This window comes from Molothrus ater, chromosome 5, assembly GCF_012460135.2.
Source record: "Molothrus ater isolate BHLD 08-10-18 breed brown headed cowbird chromosome 5, BPBGC_Mater_1.1, whole genome shotgun sequence".
Lineage (NCBI taxonomy): Eukaryota > Metazoa > Chordata > Aves > Passeriformes > Icteridae > Molothrus > Molothrus ater.
Genome location: NC_050482.2, coordinates 835095 through 855280, shown reverse-complemented (window position 1 = coordinate 855280; position 20186 = coordinate 835095). Strand labels below are relative to the sequence as shown.

Here is a 20186-nt window from a genome sequence, read left to right as displayed (position 1 = left end):
GTGAGATTTTGGGGTGTCCCTGGGTGAGATTTGGGGTGTTCCTGGCTGAGTTTTGGGGTGTCCCTGGGTGAGATTTGGAGTGTCCCGGCTCTCACAGGTGCCACACCAATGGCTCGAAGCCACCGTCCCCAGTGTCACACCCCCATCAGGTCCCGGCCACCCGCTGGTGTCCCCAGGGCCAGGGCAGGGGGGGACACTCGTGGGGCATGGCCAAGGGACAAAGGGACAGGGAAGGGGCTGGGGGTCCCCACTTTTCTGGGTGTCCCCAACTCACCTGAATGTCCCCAACTCATCTGGGTGTCCCCAACTCATCTGGGTGTCTGCCCTGCCCTGGATGTCCCCAGGAGTGTCCCAGCAGTGTCCCCACCCCCAACACTGACCCCAGCACTGTCCCCAACAACTGTCACAGCAATGTCCCCAGCAGTGTCCCCAGCACTGTCCTGAGCAGTGTCCCAGCCCTGTCCCCACCCCTGTTCCAGCAGTGTCCCAGCCCTGTCCCCACCCCTGTCCCCACCCCGGTTCCAGCCCTGTCCCCGGGACTGTCCCCAGCTCACACCAAGCATATATTTTATTGAAAGACCAAGTGGGTGACAACGGCGTGGGGACAGCCGGGGTGGCACAGTGGCTCGGGGGCTCCTCTGGCTGCTGAGTACAGATAAATACCGGGACATCGAGCGGGTGGCGATATAGTCACGATAGCGCTGGGCGACAGGGCCGAAGCGAGGGACCACCAGGCACAGCAGTGAGGAGGGGGCGGCCCCGGGACCCCCCCGGGGCCCGAGCTCGGTGGCGGGGGCGGGGGGGGATAGGACAGCCGGGGACACCGACACGAGGGGCAGCACACCCGGGGCGGGGGGGGCGGCTCTGGGGGATCCCCGTTCCTTTGGGGGGGCAGCGCGGATTTGGGGGTGCGCGGAGATGCCCCCTCCCCTCCCCCGAGCTGCCCCCGGACCCCCCCCCCCCCGGACCCCCCCGTGCCCCCAAAGCCGCGGGCCCGCTGCCCCCCGGGCTGGCCGTGCTCATGCAGGGGGGGCTGCTCGGGCCGGGCCACCCCCCCGCTGGGCTGTGTCACCCCCCGAGGGGACCCCCGGACCCCCGAGAGATGGGGGGGGGCGTGCGGGGGGGGCGCGGGGGGGCCAGAGACTCTGGGGGTCACACAGAGAATCCCTGGGGGTGACACAGGGTCCCTGGGGTGACACCGAGTCCCTGGGGGTGACACTGAGTCCCTAAGGGTCACACAGAGAATCCCTGGGGGTCACACAGAGAATCCCTGGGGGTCACACAGGGTCCCTGGGGTGACACCGAGTCCCTGGGGGTGACACTGAGTCCCTGGGGGTGACACAGAGTCCCTAAGGGTCACACAGAGAATCCCTGGGGGTCACACAGAGAATCCCTGGGGGTCACACAGGGTCCCTGGGGTCACACCGAGTCCCTGGGGGTGACACTGAGTCCCTGGGGGTGACACAGAGAATCCCTGGGGTCCCACAGAGGCCCTAAGGGTGACACAGAGTCCCTGGGGATGATGCAGAATCCCTGGGGTGACACCGAGTCCCTAAGAGTGACACCGAGTCCCTGGCTGGGTGGCCCCGGGTGCCGGGGGTGGCCCCGGGTGCCGGGGGTGGCAGGGACCCTACTCCAGGTAGATGTCCTCTGTGGGGCAGGCGTACTCCAGGTGCTCCTGGTAATATTCCTGAAACGCTCGGCTGGGGGGGCAGGGATGGGGAGGGGGGGTCAGCGAGGGGAGGGGGCACAGAGCGGCACCCCCAGACCCACTGAGACCCTGAAACAGGGGGCTGGGACCCCCAGAACTGGACCCCGGTACCCACAGCACCCCCAAACCTGCCACAGCCGGACCCACAGCCCCCCCAGACCCTCAAACCTGGCACAGCCAGACCCCGGCACCCACAGCCCCCCAAACCTGGCACAGCCAGACCCACAGCCCCCCCAAACATGGCACAGCTGGACCCACAGCCCCCCAGACCCACAAACCTGGCACAGCCAGACCCACAGCCCCCCCAAACATGGCACAGCTGGACCCACAGCCCCCCAGACCCACAAACCTGGCACAGCCAGACTCAAAGCCCACCCAGACCCCCAGAGCTGGCACAGCCAGAACCCGGCACCCACAGCCCCCCCAAACCTGGCACAGCCATACCCACAGCCCCCCCAAACCTGGCACAGTTGGACTCACAGCCCCCCCAGACCCCCAAACCTGGCACAGCCAGAACCCGGCACCCACAGCCCCCCGAAACCTGGCACAGCCGGACCCACAGCCCCCCCAGACCCCCAAACCTGGCACAGCCAGACCCACAGCCCCCCCAAACCTGGCACAGCCGGACCCACAGGCCCCCCAAACCTGGCACAGCCAGAACCCGGCACACACAGCCCCCCCAAACCTGGCACAGCTGGACCCACAGCCCCCCCAGACCCCCAAACCTGGCACAGCCAGACCCCGGCACCCACAGCCCCACAGCACCCCCAGTGTCTTGGCACACAGAGCCCCCATTCCCAGCCCTCAGCACCCCAAAACTCCCGCACCCCCTGATCCCAGCCCCAGCACAGCCAGACCCCCCCTGCACCCCATAATGCTGCACCCAGCCCCCAATTCCCTGGCACCCCAATCCCTGGCACCGCAATCCCTGGCACCGCAATCCCTGGCACCCCAATCCCAGGCACTGCAATCCCTGGCACCCGAATCCCAGTCCCTGGCACCCAAACCCCCCGTGCCCCCCATGCCCCTCATGTCCCTCATGTCTCCAGTGCCCCCCAGTGTCCCTGTACCCCCCCATACCCCCTGTACCCCCCATGCCCCCAGCCCCATGTCCTGCCCCCCATGTCCCCTGTACCCCACGGTGTCCCTGTGTCCCCCATGTCCCCCATGTCCCCCATGTCCCCTGTGTCCCCCATGTCCCCCGTACCCCCTGTGTGCCCCCAGCCCCATGCCCTGCCCCCGTGCCCCTGTACCCCCCTCGCCCCCCTGCCCCCATGTCATCTACACTCCCTGTACCCTCCGTGTCCCCTGTACCCTCCGTGTCCCCTGTACCCCCCTGTGTCCCGGTGTCCCCGTGTCCCCTGTGCCACTCATGTCCCTCATGACCCCAGTGCCCCCCATGTACCCGTGCCCCCCATAACCCCGTGCCCCCAGCCCCATCCCAGCCACCCCATGTCCCCTGTAGCCCCGGTGTCCCCATGTCCCCCATCTCCCCTGTACCCCCCGTACCCCCCATGTTCCCTGTACCCCCTGTGTCCCCCATGTCCCCTGTACCCCCCATGTCCCCTGTACCCCCTGTGTCCCCCATGTCCCCTGTACCCCCCATGTCCCCTGTACCCCCTGTGTCCCCCATGTCCCCTGTACCCCCCATGTCCCCCGGTGTCCCCTGTACCCCCCGTGTCCCCCATGTCGCCCATGTCCCCTGTACCCCCCGTGTCCCCCATGTCCCCTGTACCCCCCATGTCCCTCGGTGTCCCCTGTCCCCCCCGGTGTCCCGGTGCCGTACCCGACACACTCGGCCACGTGTCTCATGGACTCCTGTGACACGAACACGTGGCAGGCGAAGCGGCTCAGCACCGGGTGCTTGGTGATGAACCCGAAATAGCTGCGGGTGTGGGGGGCACGGGCTCAGGGGGGCGCCCCCAAACCTGCCTGGGGCAGGCTCTGCCAGGGGACACCCCCAGAGCCCCAGGACGGCCACCCCGGGGACACCGGGGCGGGCAGGGGGCTCTGGGGTGGCACCTGGGGGGGGGGTCCCTTGGGGTGTCCCTAAATGCAACGAGGGTCCCTTGGGGTGTCCCTAAAGGCAATGAGGGTCCCTTGGGGTCCCTGGGTATGGTGGGGGTTCCTGGGGGTGCCCCTGGGAGGGTGGGGGTCCCTTGGGGTGACCCTGGATGGGGTGGGGGTTCCTTGGGGTGTCATTAGGTGGGGTGAGGATCCATTGGAGTGCTCCTGGCAGGGTGGGGGTCCCCTAGGGTGCCCCTGGGCAGGGTGGGGGTCCCTCAGGGTGCCCCTGGGGGCAGGGGGGCTCACCAGCTGTTCCGGGGGTGGCACCCACAGAAGGAGATGTTCTTCATCTGGAAGAAGTGGCTGCAGCGCTCGAACTGCGGCGGGACAGGGGCACAGGAGGGGCTGGGTCAGGCCTGGGGGCCCAGAGCCCCCCAAAATCCGTGCCCCCCCTCAGCATCGGCCCCCAAACCCACAGCCCTGCAGCCTGCACCTGCCAGGCACCCCCAAATCTGCTCCACTCACCTCCAGAACGCTGAGCCCCCCCAAAACCCACCCCCCACATTCCTCCTGTCCTGATCACTCCCAAACCCGGGCCCCTGAGCCCCTCATTACCTCCTTGCCCCCCAAACTCAGACCCCCAAAGCCCTGACCTCGTGGTCACCTCCAAATCTGAGCCCCTCATCACCCCCCAAACCCACCCCCACATTCCTCACCTCCCCATCACCCCAAAACTCTCTGTTGCCCCCCCAAACCCACACCCCAGCACCCCTTTCCTCCATGTCCCCGCAAACCCAGAGCCCTGTCCCCTCCTCTATCCCCAAACCCAGACCCCTGTCCCCTCCTCTATCCCCAAACCCAGACCCCTGTCCCCTCCTGTCCCCTCAAACCCAGACCTCTGTCCCCTTCATGTCTCCCCAAACCCAGACCCCTGTGCCCCTCTGTCCCCCTAAACCCAGATCCCTGTCCCCCCCGGTCCCCTCAAACCCAGACCCCTGTCCCCTTCATGTCCCCCCAAACCCAGACCCCTGTGCCCCCCTGTCCCCTCAAACCCAGACCCCTGTGCCCCCCTGTCCCCTCAAACCCAGACCCCTGTCCCCCTCATCTCCCCAAACCCAGACCCCTGTCCCCTCGATGTCCCCCCAAACCCAGACCCCTGTCCCCCCCTGTCCCCCCCAAACCCAGACCCCTGTGCCCTCTGTGCCCCCAAGCCCAGAGCCCTGTCCCCTCCTCTATCCCCAAACCCAGACCCCTGTCCCCTCCATGTCCCCCCAAGCCCAGAGCCCTGTCCCCTCCTCTATCCCCAAACCCAGACCCCTGTCCCCTCCTGTAACCCCCAAGCCCAGAGCCCTGTCCCCTCCTCTATCCCCAAGCCCAGAGCCCTGTCCCCTCCATGTCCCCCCAAACCCAGAGCCCTGTCCCCTCCTCTATCCCCAAACCCAGACCCCTGTCCCCTCCTGTAACCCCCAAACCCAGAGCCCTGTCCCCCCAAACCCAGAGCCCTGTCCCCTCCATGTCCCCCCAAAGCCAGAGCCCTGTCCCTTCCATGTCCCCTCCATGTCCCCCCAAGCCCAGAGCCCTGTCCCCCCTGTCCCCCCGGTGTCCCCGCGGTGTCCCCCCTGTCCCCCGGTGCCTGACCTCGTGCTCGGGGCTGTACTCGGTGACGGTCAGGATGAGTTTGATGCCCTGCAGTGTCACCTCCAGGTCACAGCTGGCCGGGGGCCGCAGGTGCACCGTCAGCTTCCGCGTGGTGGCGATCTGGGACAGCGGGGACAGCGGGGAATGGCAGCAAAGGGAAAATTACAAAATATTTAAAAGAGATTGTGAAAGGGAGCCCTGTGGGGTCAAAGCTGGGGCCTGCTCCCTCTGCAAAGCACGGCTCAGCAACAGCTCCCAAGTTCCCACGCCAAATTGATCATTATTTATTAACTATTAACTATTAATTTATTATTATTATTATTATTATTGTTAATGTTATTAACTTTTCATATTATTAACTGAATTTTCATGTTATTGACTTTTCATATTATTAATTGACTTTCATATTATTATCATTATTACTGCTGTTATTGCTGTTGTTATTATTATTATCTGACTTTTCATATTATAATTAACAGACCTCTATTATTATTATTATCTGAATTTTCATCTAATCAACGGTATATTATTATTATTATTATTATTATTATTATTATTATTATTATTATTATTATTATTATTATTATTATTATTATTATTGTTATTATTTTCATATTATCAACTGACTTTTCATATCATTATTATTATCACCAACTGACTTTTCATTCTCAAGATTGTTTGGCAATCTTGAGAATGAAAAGTCAGTCAATAACAATTTATGTATTCCTGGGTAGAAAACAGGCTGCGCCTCTAATAAGAAGAGATCTGTTCCATGAGAATGAGCAGAAAAGGCGTGGAAATGGACTAAAAATAAAGAAGTTTGACAGATACGTGAAATAGTGATGAACTGAGTGTGTGTTGTTAATTACAATTAGATCTGACAATAATAATATCATCTTAATCATATCATATCACATCATATCAGATCACATAATATTCATATCAATCATATCATATCACATTGTATATTATATAATTATTCTATATATTTATAGAATTATTCTATATTATATATGTTTGTGTTTAGATAATATTATTTATATTATTTAATAATATTGTTATTTATATGACATTAATTGTATTATTTATTACTATTTCAATTATTTATATTATAAATATAGAATCTAATTTATGTATTAATATATTATATATAACATTTAATAGATAATATTACAATTAATAATTATAGCATATAATAATTTGTATAATTAATATATAATTAACACTATAATATATTTATAATATTTATACTATAATATTAATATTTTATATAATAATTATTTTATTATTATATAGTTATAATTATTATATAATAATATAATAATATAATGATGTTGCTTTAACATAATTTAATAGTTATGGTATGTTTATTTTATTTATAATCATAATATAATATAATATAATATAATATAATATAATATAATATAATATAATATTATATTATATTATATTATATTATATTATATTATATTACATTACATTATATTATATTGTATTATATTATGTTATATTATAAATAATATTATAGTATACATAATCGATTTTATAATATTAATTACGAAATATACAATAATCAACGTATACTAATAAAAATACCTTCTGATAATGCCATCGAATATGAGCTGTGCCATGGAAAACACAAAAACCCAGGTTTTCTGCCCAAAGGAGCGAGTGCGGCCGTTTTTGGCCCGCTCACTCACCTTCTGCATGGCCGCGCAGAGGATGCCGTTGCCCTGGTGGTACGGGACCTCCACGGAGCCCAGGAACTGCACGTTGAACCGCTCCACCCAGCACGGGTTCCGCTTCAGGCCTGCGGCACGGCGGGGCAACGTGAGGAGCCGCGGAACCGGGGATCACGGAACGGCGGGACGTGGGCATTGCGGGATCACGGGGGTACACGGGATCGGGGAATCGGGAATCGGGGATCAGGGAACGGCGGGACGTGGGCATTGCGGGATCACGGGGGTACACGGGATCGGGGAATCGCGGAATCGGGGATCAGGGAACGGCGGGACGTGGGCATTGCGGGATCACAGGGGCACACGGGATCGGGGAATCACGGAGTCAGGGATCACGGAACGGCGGGAAGTGGGCATTGCGGGATCACGGGGGCACACGGGATCGGGGAATCGCGGAATCGGGGATCAGGGAACAGCGGGACGTGGGCATTGCGGGATCACGGGGGCACACGGGATCGGGGAATCGCGGAATCGGGGATCAGGGAACAGCGGGACGTGGGCATTGCGGGATCACGGGGGCACACGGGATCGGGGAATCACAGAATCGGGGATCAGGGAACGGTGGGACGTGGGCATTGCGGGATCACAGGGGTACACGGGATCGGGGAATCACACAATCAGGGATCACGGAACGGCGGGACGTGGGCATTGCGGGATCACGGGGGCACACGGGATCGGGGAATCGCGGAGTCAGGGATCAGGGAACGGCGGGACGTGGGCATTGCGGGATCACGGGGGCACACGGGATCGGGGAATCGCGGAATCACACAGAATCAGGGATCACGGAACGGCGGGACGTGGGCATTGCGGGATCACGGGGGCACACGGGATTGGGGAATCGCGGAGTCAGGGATCACGGAACGGCGGGACGTGGGCATTGCGGGATCACGGGGGTACACGGGATCGGGGAATCGCGGAATCGGGGATCACAGAACGGCGGGACGTGGGCATTGCGGGATCACAGGGGCACACGGGATCGGGGAATCGCGGAGTCAGGGATCACGGAACGGTGGGACGTGGGCATTGCGGGATCACGGGGGCACACGGGATCGGGGAATCGCGGAGTCAGGGATCAGGGAACGGCGGGACGTGGGCATTGCGGGATCACGGGGGCACACGGGATTGGGGAATCGCGGAGTCACACAGAATCAGGGATCACGGAACGGCGGGACGTGGGCATTGCGGGATCACGGGGGCACACGGGATCATGGAATCACGGAATCGGGGATCACGGAACGGTGGGACGTGGGCATTGCGGGATCACGGGGGCACACGGGATCGGGGAATCGCGGAATCAGGGAATTACGGAATGGTGGGATGTTGGGATTGCAGGATCACAGAGTCACACAGAATCGGGGAATCACACAATCAGGGAATTACAGAATGGCAGAATCTCGGGATTATGGAATCACAGAGTCACACAGAATCAGGGAATCACACAGAAACAGGGAATCACAAAGAATCAGGGAATCACACAATCACACAGAATCATGGATTCACACAATCGCAGAATCAGGGAATCACACAATCATAGAATCACACAGAATCAGGGAATCATGGAATCTCAGGATCACAGGATCATGGAATCATGGAATCACACAGAATCACACAGTCAGAGAGTCACAGGATCACACACAATCAGGGAATCATGGAATCACACAATCAAACAATCATAAAGAATCACACAATCAATCACACAGGATCACACAGGATCACAGAGGATCTCACATCACAGAATCTCACTGAACCACACACAATCGGGGAATCAAGAGAATCACACAGTCAATCACACAATCACACAATGTCACACAATCACACAGTCACAGAATTCACAGAATCCCTGGCTTGGGAGAGACCTTCAAGGCCATGGAGTCCAGCCCAGCCCTGGCACCCAGTGCCACATCCAGGCTGTCAAACACACCCAGGGCTGGGGACTGCACCACCTCCCCGGGCAGCCATTGCAGAACTTTATCCCCCTTGCTGGAAAAGCTTTTTCCTGCTCTCCAGCCTGGATTTCCCTTGGCACAGCTCGAGGCTGTGTGCTCTGGCTGTGTCAGTGCTGCTGGAGAAAGAGCCCAAGGGCAGCTGAGCACAGGCACCTTTCAGGAGCTGCAGAGAGCGATGGGGGCAGCCCTGAGTCTCCTTTGCTGCAGGCTGAGCACCCCCAGCTCCCTCAGGGGCTCCTCTCAGGGTTTGTGTTCCCAGCCCCTCTCCAGCCTCGCTGCCCCTCTGGCCCTGCTCAGTGTCCCCAGGCCCTTCCCAGGCTGAGGGGCCAGAGCTGGGCACAGCCCTGGAGCTGAGCCCTCCCCGTGCCCAGGGCAGGGCACAGTGACCTCCCTGCTGTGCTGCCCCTCACTCCTGACACTGCCAGGGCACAGTGACCTCCCTGCTGTGCTGCCCCTCACTGCTGACACTGCCAGGGCACAGTGACCTCCCTGCTGTGCTGCCCTCACTGCTGACACTGCCAGGGCACAGTGACCTCCCTGCTGTGCTGCCCCTCACTCCTGGCACTGCCAGGGCACAGTGACCTCCCTGCTGTGCTGCCCCTCACTCCTGGCACTGCCAGGGCACAGTGACCTCCCTGCTGTGCTGCCCCTCACTCCTGGCACTGCCAGGGCACAGTGACCTCCCTGCCGTGCTGCCCCTCACTCCTGACACTGCCAGGGCACAGTGACCTCCCTGCTGTGCTGCCCCTCACTCCTGGCACTGCCAGGGCACAGTGACCTCCCTGCTGTGCTGCCCTCACTGCTGACACTGCCAGGGCACAGTGACCTCCCTGCTGTGCTGCCCCTCACTCCTGGCACTGCCAGGGCACAGTGACCTCCCTGCTGTGCTGCCCTCACTGCTGACACTGCCAGGGCACAGTGACCTCCCTGCTGTGCTGCCCCTCACTGCTGACACTGCCAGGGCACAGTGACCTCCCTGCTGTGCTGCCCCTCACTCCTGGCACTGCCAGGGCACAGTGACCTCCCTGCTGTGCTGCCCCTCACTGCTGGCACTGCCAGGGCACAGTGACCTCCCTGCTGTGCTGCCCCTCACTCCTGACACTGCCAGGGCACAGTGACCTCCCTGCTGTGCTGCCCCTCACTGCTGGCACTGCCAGGGCACAGTGACCTCCCTGCTGTGCTGCCCCTCACTCCTGGCACTGCCAGGTGCCATTGGCTCCTTGGCCACCAGGGCACACCAGGGCTCCTGTCCTGCTGCCCACCAGGTCCCTCTGTGCCTGGCACTGCCCCGGCCACACCGACCCCAGCCCAGAGCCAGGCTGGGGCTGTCACTGTCACTGGGCACTGAACTTGAGCCAGCCATGGGCCCTGCTGGCCAAGAGGGCCATGGAAGCCATTGGCAGGCACTGTTCTGTACTAACTTCTGCAAATTATTGTAATTTAGTAATGCTTGTAATCTCTGTTTAAATCATATAGATTATTTAGTCTATGTTAACTTTATAGATTATTTATTCTATATTAATTTTACATTATTTATTTTTATATTATATATAAATTACATATTACTTAAATATTTGTATATTTTACATAGTATTTACATATTATTTATTCTTTATACATTATTTATATTTATATTTATTAAATTTATATATTATATTATATTATATTATATTATATTATATTATGTTATATTATATTATATAACATATAGATATATATATATCTTTTTATATATTGTAATTTATTATTTATCCTATATTAACTTTTAAAAATTATTTTAATTTAGGACAGTTGATAATCTCTTTTTAAATAATATATATTTATTCTATGTTAACTTTGTAGATTTATTCTATATTAACTTATACATTATTTTATATTATATATAAATTATTTATACATTTATGTATTTTATATAGTGTTTACATATTATTTATTGTTCATATATTATTGATATTTTATATATAATAAATGTATATATTATTATTTATTATTAAATGTTGATAGATATTTTAATATATAATTTATCCTATATTAACTTTTGAAAATTATTTTAATTTAGTACAGTTGATAATCTCTTTTTAAATTATATATATTACTTATTCTATATTAACTTTATAAATTATGAATTCTATATTAACATATATATTATTTATTTACATATTATATATATCAATTACTATTGACATTATATATTATATAACTTATATATTATGTCTATATTAATATATTTTATATTATTTATATATTATTTATTCTTTATATATTTTTATATATTTTATGTAGATTACATTTATTTTTTATATATTTTATTTATTTTCTAAGATACTATTTATTATATATTAACTTTTGCAAATTATTTTAATATAATTAAAATTTGCAATCTCTTTTTAAATATAATAAATTATTAAATCTCTTTTTAACTACTTTTGATATAATTTGATATAATTTGTCATTTTTTATATAATTTCTCAGCCTTTTGTGGTCAAAACCCTAATCCCTGTGTAGATCGTATATTTTGGTGTGATAATTATATATTATTGTTTCAAATAATAAATTATATATAAGTGTATATTATAGATATATTAGTTTAAAGTGTAATTATTTTAAATTTTGCTTTCACAAAATATTAATATAGAAGCTACGTGCTGTGTGCTGTAACCTTAACTTTCACAACAGTAATTGTAGTTATGAAATACTAACTAATGCTTTTATTTTTGGAACTAACTGAGAGTAGTGTGCGAGTAACCCGGATAAGTTTGTGAAAATAACTAAAACTCTCTGTGTGATCAAATAACATTAAAAAAACCACACAGATAATATGGGAAAAAAAGATGTAAAGAAGATTTCTGCCACTGACCCTTCAACTATCAATAACTCCCCGTTTAGTTGTGGAGAAATTACATACACATTGGGAAAAAACAGCATAAACATTGTCCAAAAATGCCATTCACCACTCCCAAAAATCAAATATTCACGATTGCACGACAGGTCAGGGGTGGAACCAAACTAAAAAGTGCCCAGAGGATGTAAAAGAACTCAAAAACGTTTAAATATGTATAAGCCTCATAAATAGGTATGCAATCAATGCAATATAAATAATATATAATTTATAAATAATATATAATTTATATATTATATAGAAATAAATAATGTATAAGTTAATATAGAATAAATAAAGTCAATATAGAAAATCAATATAGAAAAAATCCATATAGAAAGAACATCAGTATAGAAAAATAAGTATGGAAGTAATAGAAATGAATTTGGAAATAAACATAGAGATAAATGTAGAGATAAATATAGAGATAAATATTGAAAAATCAATATAGAAAGAAAATCAGTATAGAAAAATCAATATAGAAATAATGGAAATAAATATAGAAATAAATATAGAGATAAATGTAGAGATACATATAGAAATTAATATAGAAAACTAAGTGTAGAAAAATAAATCTAGAAATAAATATAGAAATAAAATTGGAGATAACTCTAGAAAAATAAATGTAGAAAAATAAATCTGAAAAATAAAGTCTAGAAAAATAAAATCTAGAAAAATAAAATCTAGAAATATATCTAGAAAGAAACTTTTTATAGAAAAATAAATCTAGAAATAATAGAAATAAATATAAAATAAATAACAGCAATTCAATATAGAAAGAAAATCAATGTAGACAAATAAATATGGAAATAAAAGAAATAAATCTAGAAATAAATATGGAAATAAATATAGAGATAAATGTAGAGATAAATCTAGAAATAAATATAGAAATAAATCTAGAAAAATAAATCTAGAAAGAAAATTTATATAGAAAAATAAATCTAGAAATAATAGAAATAAATATAGAAATAAATAACAATAAATCAATATAGAAAGAAAACCAATATAGAAAAATAAATATGGAAATAAATATAGAAAAATAAATCTAGACATAAATCTAGAAATAAATCTAGAAAAATAAATATAGAAAAATAATTTAGAAAAATAAATACAGAAAAATAAAAATTATTATAATAAAGCAGTGTGACCAGGCTACGGCCGCACCCCCAACGCTTTTATCATCACTCATGAAAAATTAAAGACGTTAAAGAGCAGAGCTGGTTTCCCCCAGAGAGGGCCCCCCACGCCCCCAGCCCGCTCCCCGTTGCGGGGGTCCCTGTGCTCGTACCGACGGCGTCGCGGGCCTGCCCCACCACCTCGTGGGCGTAGAAGGCGGGGAAGATGCCGCGCTCGCCCGTGCGCATGTTGTAGCCCCGGTACCAGTAATCGTCCTCCTCCAGCTCCACCAGGATGGGGTCGTCCACGTCCAGCTCCAGCTCGTCCTCGTGCCGCGGGATGAACCTGGGGGGACACACGGGGGGACGTGGGCAGCCCCAAAGTCACGGCTCTGACCTCGTGGGCAGCCCCAAAGTCACTGCCATGATGTCCTGGTCATCCCAAAGCCACTGCCCTGAGCTCCTGGTCAGCCCCAGAGTCACAGCTTGGCACCCTCAGGTCACCAGCACCCCAATGCCACTGCCCTGATCAGCCCCAAAGCCATGGCTCAGCACCACTCAGATCACCATCACCCCCCAAAGTCACTGCCCCGAGCTCCTGGTCAGCCCAAAGTCACTGTCCTGACCTCATGGTCAGCCCCAAAACCACAGCTCTGAACTCCTGGTCAGCCCAAAGCCAATGCCATAATGTTCTGGTGAGCCCCAAAACCACTGCCCTGCCCTCCTGGTCAGTCCCAAACTCACTGCCCTGCCCTCCTGGTCAGTCCCAAACTCACTGCCCTGTCCTCCTGTTTGGCCTCAAACTCACAGCCCTGCCCTCCTGGTCAGCCCCAAACTCACTGCCCTGACCTCCTAGTCAGCCCCAAAGCCACAGCTCGGCACTCCTCAGGTCATCAGCACCCCAAAGCCACTGCCCTGATCTACTGTTTGGCCTCAAATCCACACCCCTGCCCTCCTGGTCAGCCCCAAATTCACTGCCCTGCCCTCCTGTTTGGCCTCAAATTCACACCCCCGACCTCCTGGTCAGTCCCAAATTCACTGCCCTGATCTCCTGGTCAGTCCCAAATTCACTGCCCTGCCCTCCTGGGCACCCCCAAACCCAGACCACCACCCCTTCCCCTCCTGGGCACCCCCAAACCCCCAGCTCTGTCCCCCTCATCACCTCCTCACCCCCCATGCTCAGATGCCACCCCGATGTTGTGGTCACCCCCAAACCCTGTGGCAGCTGTGGGGTGCCTGCCCTGGGGGAGACGACACCCCCAAACCCAGGGACAGCCACTCTGGCAGCAGGCAGGGGGCCCTGGGGTGGCACTGCAGGGTCGTGGGTGTCCCCAGCAGGGGCTGGGGGTCCCTTGGGTGTCACCTGGGGTGGCCTCACCTGAAGACGGCGCGGTGGGTCTGCTCCCGCTCCTCCCCGTTCACCATGCAGGAGAACAGCCCGAAGGACTCTGTGCCTGTAGGGACAGCAATGCCAGGGACACGGGGACAGCTGCCACCCCCACGGGGACACCCCCACCCACGTCCCTGAGGGGCACTCGAGGGGTCAGAACCCTCCTGGGGGTCCCACCTGGGCCCTGCCCAGCAGAGCAGGGCTGGGGACCCCTGTGGTCACTGTGAGCCTGCCCTGTCTCCCGTGACATGTCACGACGTGCCGTGACATCCCAGATGTATCGTGACATATCGTGACATGACATGGCACACGGGAATGGTGCCAGGGACAGGACAGGGAGGGCAGCTGGTGTGAGAAGAGCCAGGACAGCATGGCGCAACATGTCATGACATCCCAGAACGCATCATGACATGCCGTGACATGTTGTGACATGCCACAACAGGGTACACGGGAATGGCTGGGGCAGGACACAGAGGACAGCCGGAGTGCCAGGGTCACCCAGACCAGCCCAGGACACCGTGACACGCCGTGACACATCACGACATGACACCGCCACTTACTGGAGGAGCGCGAGGTGCTGTTGACGAAGACATTGAGGAACTTCTTGGAAAACTGCAGGTCGGCCTCAGGGGACGAGTCCTCGGAGGAGCTGCGCACGTCGGGGGCCACCAGCCCGTCCCCAAAGGCCACCTCATCGTCGCAGGCCCTCAGGATGTCACTGTCGTCGCTGAGCACGGACGTGCAGCGCCGCAGGCTGACCAGCTCCAGCTGCGTGTGCTCGTCCACCACCAGCGTGTACTTGACCGAGTCGTAGGCCAGCGACTCGTCCAGCGCCGGCGGCTCCGGCGGCACCGGCGCCTCCCCGGCCGGGCTGCCCCGGCGCGAGGCCACCAAGGCCGGCTCGGCCTCCTCCAAGGCCATGGCAAAGCCGCGGTTGGTTTTGGCCGTGGACACGTCCAGCGCGGCGGGGTCGGCGTCGGGCGCTAACCGGACGTCGTCAATCATGGAGTCGGCCTCCAGCACGCCCGAGTCCAGGTCCCCGTCGAGGGCCCAGCGCCGGGGGCTGGCGGGCCGGCGATCCCCGCCGGTGACGGCGGGCTCGGCACCGGGGGACGCCCGTGGGAGCGAGGCCGGGCAGCAGCCCAGGGTGGCCAGGACCTCGGAGGCGTCCAGGCGGCCGAGGGCGACGGGGCGGCCGGGGCACACGGGCGCGATGGTGTCGTTGGTGGGGTTGCTGAGGAACAGGAAGGGCCCCGGCTCCTCGGCCGGCGGCTCCGGCGGCGGCTCCGCGGCCGCATGCTCGGCCTCGGCCAGGGAGCTGCGCAGCGTCTCCATGTCCACCAGCTCGATGGCGCCGCGCTGGCACCGCGCCCCCGGGGCCGTGTCCGCCAGCGCCGCCGGCGAGTCCCGCGGGCCCGGCTCCTCGTCCAGCGCCTCGCTCAGGATCTCGGGCTCCAGGTCGGAGGCGGGCGAGATGGTGTCGCACAGCGAGTGGCTGTTCTGGAAGCACTCGTCCGGGCACTTGATGGGGTACGAGCCCTCCGAGATCATCTTGTTCACCAGGTTGCTGAGCAGCCATGGCGAGTCCGAGTCCTCGCTCAGGTCGGGCTCCGACTCCGAGTCGGAGTCGTACTCGCTGTTGTCCTCTTCGTCTGCCTCGGGCATCAGCTTGGGCCCCACGGGCAGGTAGAAGGAGCGGCGGATGCTCTCCAGGCTGTGGTCGGGGTCGATCTTCAGGTCCAGGGGGCTGGCGCTGGACACGTCGGTCTGGCCCTCAGGCGCGGGGCCGTCGGCCGGGTCCAGGCTGTCGTAGTAGGCGTCCATCTTCAGCTCGGCCAGGCTCTCCCTCCTGAGCACGCCGTGCTCCGGTGGGCCCATCTCTGCCGGCTCCTCCTCATCCTCCTTGCCCTTGTCGAGCAGCAGCGAGTCCTTGATGCCCAGCAGGCCGGGCGCCTCCAGCTCGGGCTCCAGCTCGCCCTCGGAGCCGGGCGAGCTGGCCTCCTCGATGGAGTTGGTCAGGTGGGACGAGCGGCCGCTGCTGCTGTCGCTGCTGAGGTCCAGCTCGGTCTCCGAGATGGACGAGATCATGTTGCTGACCAGGCGCCCGCCGGCAAAAGCCGCCTCGAGCTCCCCGTCCACGTCCGAGTCAGAGCCGGGCGAGCTGAGCTCTTCCCCGCGCCGCCCGCCGGGCAGGAAGGGCTTGGCCGTGCGGCTCGTGAGGTCGGCCTCGATGCCTGGGTCCGAGGAGGGCGAGGTGGTCTCCGAGGAGCCCGAGGGGTGGCCGCGCACGCTGGCGGCCCGGCCGGACTGGGGGCCCTCCCCGTCGGAGCTGAGCGGCTCCGCGGGAGCCCCGTCCCGCTCCGGCCGGGGGGGCCGCGGCTGCGGCTGCGGGCGGGGGGACCCCGGGCTGCCGCCGCCCTGGGGCTGCGTGGGGGCCTGGGGGGCGGCCTGGGGCGGGGGGGGCGGCCTCGGGGGCGCCGGGGGGAGCCGCGGGCCCTGTTGGAGAGAGACAGGGGTGAGGCGGGGGCGGCTGGCGGGGGCGCGGCGGGGAGAGCGGAGCTCGGAGCGCAGCGGAGATGAGGTTCATGTTAAAATCGGGCGCGGCTCTCGGGGGCGATGGGTTACCATGTGCCAGGGACTCGGGGCTGTTGCCTTGCGAGTCCAGGGGGGAGGGCGGCAGCGAGGGGGGAGCCCCCCCGGGGCCCGGCGGGCTCTCCAGGCAGGGTCCGTCCAGGATGCAGGCGTGGGGGGACGAGTGTCCTGCGGGGAGGGCGACACGGAGCCGGCGTCACCCCGCGGGGCGGCCGCGGGAGCCGGCAGCACACCCGCGTTGGCACAGCCCCACGGTCACATGCCTGCTGTCACACCTGCATTGTCACACCCGCACTGGCACAGCCCCATTGTCCCAGCCCCGCTGTCACACCCGCATTGTCACACCCGCGTTGGCACAGCCCCACTGTCACAGCCCCATTGTCACACCTGCATTGACACACCCGTGTTGGCACAGCCCCATTGTCACAGCCCCACTGTCACACCCGCATTGTCACACCCGCGTTGGCACAGCCCCACTGTCACAGCCCCATTGTCACAGCCCCATTGTCACACCTCCATTGTCACACTCACGTTGGCACAGCCCCACTGTCACAGCCCCATTGTCACACCTCCATTGTCACACTCACGTTGGCACAGCCCCATTGTCACAGCCCCATTGTCACACCCGCATTGACACACCCGTGTTGGCACAGCCCCATTGTCCCAGCCCCGCTGTCACACCCGCATTGTCACACCTGCGTTGGCACAGCCCCACTGTCACAGCCCCATTGTCACACCTGCATTGACACACCCGTGTTGGCACAGCCCCACTGTCACAGCCCCATTGTCACACCTGCATTGACACACCCACATTGGCACAGCCCCATTGTCCCAGCCCCGCTGTCACACCCGCATTGTCACACCCGCGTTGGCACAGCCCCACTGTCACAGCCCCATTGTCACAGCCCCATTGTCACACTCACGTTGGCACAGCCCCATTGTCACAGCCCCATTGTCACACCTCCATTGTCACACCCGCGTTGGCACAGCCCCACTGTCCCAGCCCCATTGTCACACCTCCATTGTCACACTCACGTTGGCACAGCCCCATTGTCACAGCCCCATTGTCACACCTGCATTGTCACACTCACATTGGCACAGCCCCACTGTCACAGCCCCATTGTCACACCTGCATTGACACACCCGTGTTGGCACAGCCCCATTGTCACACCTGCATTGTCACACCTGCATTGTCACACCTGCATTAGCACAGCCCCACTGTCACATGCCTGCTGTCACACCCGCATTGTCACACCCGGGTTGGCACAGCCCCATGGTCCCAGCCCCACTGTCACACCCGCGTTGGCACAGCCCCACTGTCACATGCCCGCTGTCACAACCCCACTGTAACACCTGTATTGTCACACCTGCACTGTCACACCTGCGTTGTCACAGCCCCATTATCACAGCCCCATTGTCACAGCCCCGCTGTCATATGCCCGCTGTCACACCTGCATTGTCACAGCCCCACTGTCACAGCCCCGTTGTCACAGCCCAAATGTCACACCCGCATTGTCACAGCCCCTCTGCCACACCGCCATTGTCACAGCCCCATTGTCACACCTGCGCTGGCACAGCCCCACTGTCAAAGCCCAAATGTCACACCTGCTTTGTCACAGTCCCACTGTCACCTCGCCACTGTCACAGCCTCACTGTCACACCTGCATTGTCACAGCCCCGCTGTCACCCTGCCACTGACATAGCCCCTTTGGAACCCCACCATTGTCACAGCCCCACTGGCACATGCCCGCTGTCACAGCCCCGCTGTCACCATGCCACTGTCACAGCCCCGCTGTCACTGTGCCACTGTCACAGCCCCACTGCCACCGTGCCCCTCTCACAGCCCCACTGTCACCCCGCCACTGTCACAGCCCCACTGGCACATGCCCGCTGTCATAGCCCCGTTGTCACCGTGTCATTGTCACAGCCCCACTGGCACATGCCCGCTGTCACCGTGCCACTGTCACAGCCCCACTGTCACCGTGCCAGTGTCACAGCCCCACTGGCACGCCGCCACCGCGCTCACCGGTGTGTGAGGAAGAGGAGGAGGAGGAGGAGTGCAGCAGCGCGTCCTGCCAGCTGGGGCGCGGCGCGGGCGGGGCGAAGCCGCCGTTGTTGTTCAGGGAATCCTGCGGGGACAGCGGGGCCGGGGCGATCAGTGGGGACCCCCCGACCCCGGGAGCGCTCGGGGACTCCGGGGGACACCGGGATGGGGAGTGGGAATGGGAGATGGGGATATGGGGGATGTGGGAATGGGGATGGGGATATGGGGGATATGGGAATGGGGGATGGGGATATGGGGGATGTGGGAATGGGGATAGGGATATGGGGGATATGGGAATGGGGGATGGGGATATGGGGGATGTGGGAATGGGGATGGGGATATGGGGGATATCGGAAAGGGGATGGGGATATGGGGGATATGGGATATTGGGGATGTGGGAATGGGGGATGGGGAAATGGGAATGTGGATGGGGATATGGGGGATGGGGGAATGGGGGATATGGGATATGGGGATATGGGGGATTGGGATATGGGATGTGGGATATGGGGGATGTGGGATATGGGGATATGGGGGATGTGGGAATGGGGGATTGGGATATGGAGGATATGGGATATGGGGGATGTGGGAATGGGGGATGGGGATAAGGGGGATGTGGGAATGGGGGATGGGGATAAGGGGGATGTGGGAATGGGGGATGGGGATATGGGAATGTGGGAATGGGGATGGGGATATGGGGGATATGGGAGATGGGATATGGGAGATGGGGATATGGGGGATTGGGATATGGGGGATATGGGATATGGGGGATGTGGGAATGGGGGATGTGGGAATGGATCCTAGCGGGGACAGGGATGGGAATGGGTGCAGGAGGGGACAGGAATGGGGGGACATTCCCAGAGATGGGCTCTGGGGGACAGGGATGGGAATGGGTGCAGGAGGGGACAGGGATGGGGGGACATTCCCAGGGATGGGCTCTGGGGGGACAGGGATGGGAATGGGGGATGTGGGGACAGGGATGGGGGTACAGGAGGGGGTGCTGGGGTGGGGATGGTTCCGGGGGTGTCACAGGGAGAGCTCAGAGGTGCCTGGCACCCCCCACGCCACGTGCGCGGGTTTATCCGGATTAGGGCCGCTGCATCCCCGCATCCCCTGCCCGGCCAGAGCG

General features: G+C 56.0%; 1 protein-coding gene across 1 annotated transcript in view; it reads right to left on the bottom strand.

Moving 5' to 3' along the window:
• Positions 1–550: 550 nt before the first annotated feature.
• The window catches only part of MAPK8IP2 (mitogen-activated protein kinase 8 interacting protein 2), a 28260-nt gene continuing 8624 nt past the window's right edge, over positions 551–20186 (bottom strand). Inside the window, 10 exon segments of the mRNA XM_036400917.2 lie at positions 551–1703; positions 3498–3596; positions 4025–4095; positions 5357–5476; positions 7057–7166; positions 13208–13380; positions 14413–14488; positions 14985–16944; positions 16946–17184; positions 19043–19145. Coding sequence (XP_036256810.2) covers positions 1631–1703; positions 3498–3596; positions 4025–4095; positions 5357–5476; positions 7057–7166; positions 13208–13380; positions 14413–14488; positions 14985–16944; positions 16946–17184; positions 19043–19145 — 3024 coding nt within the window. The 3' untranslated portion in view covers positions 551–1630.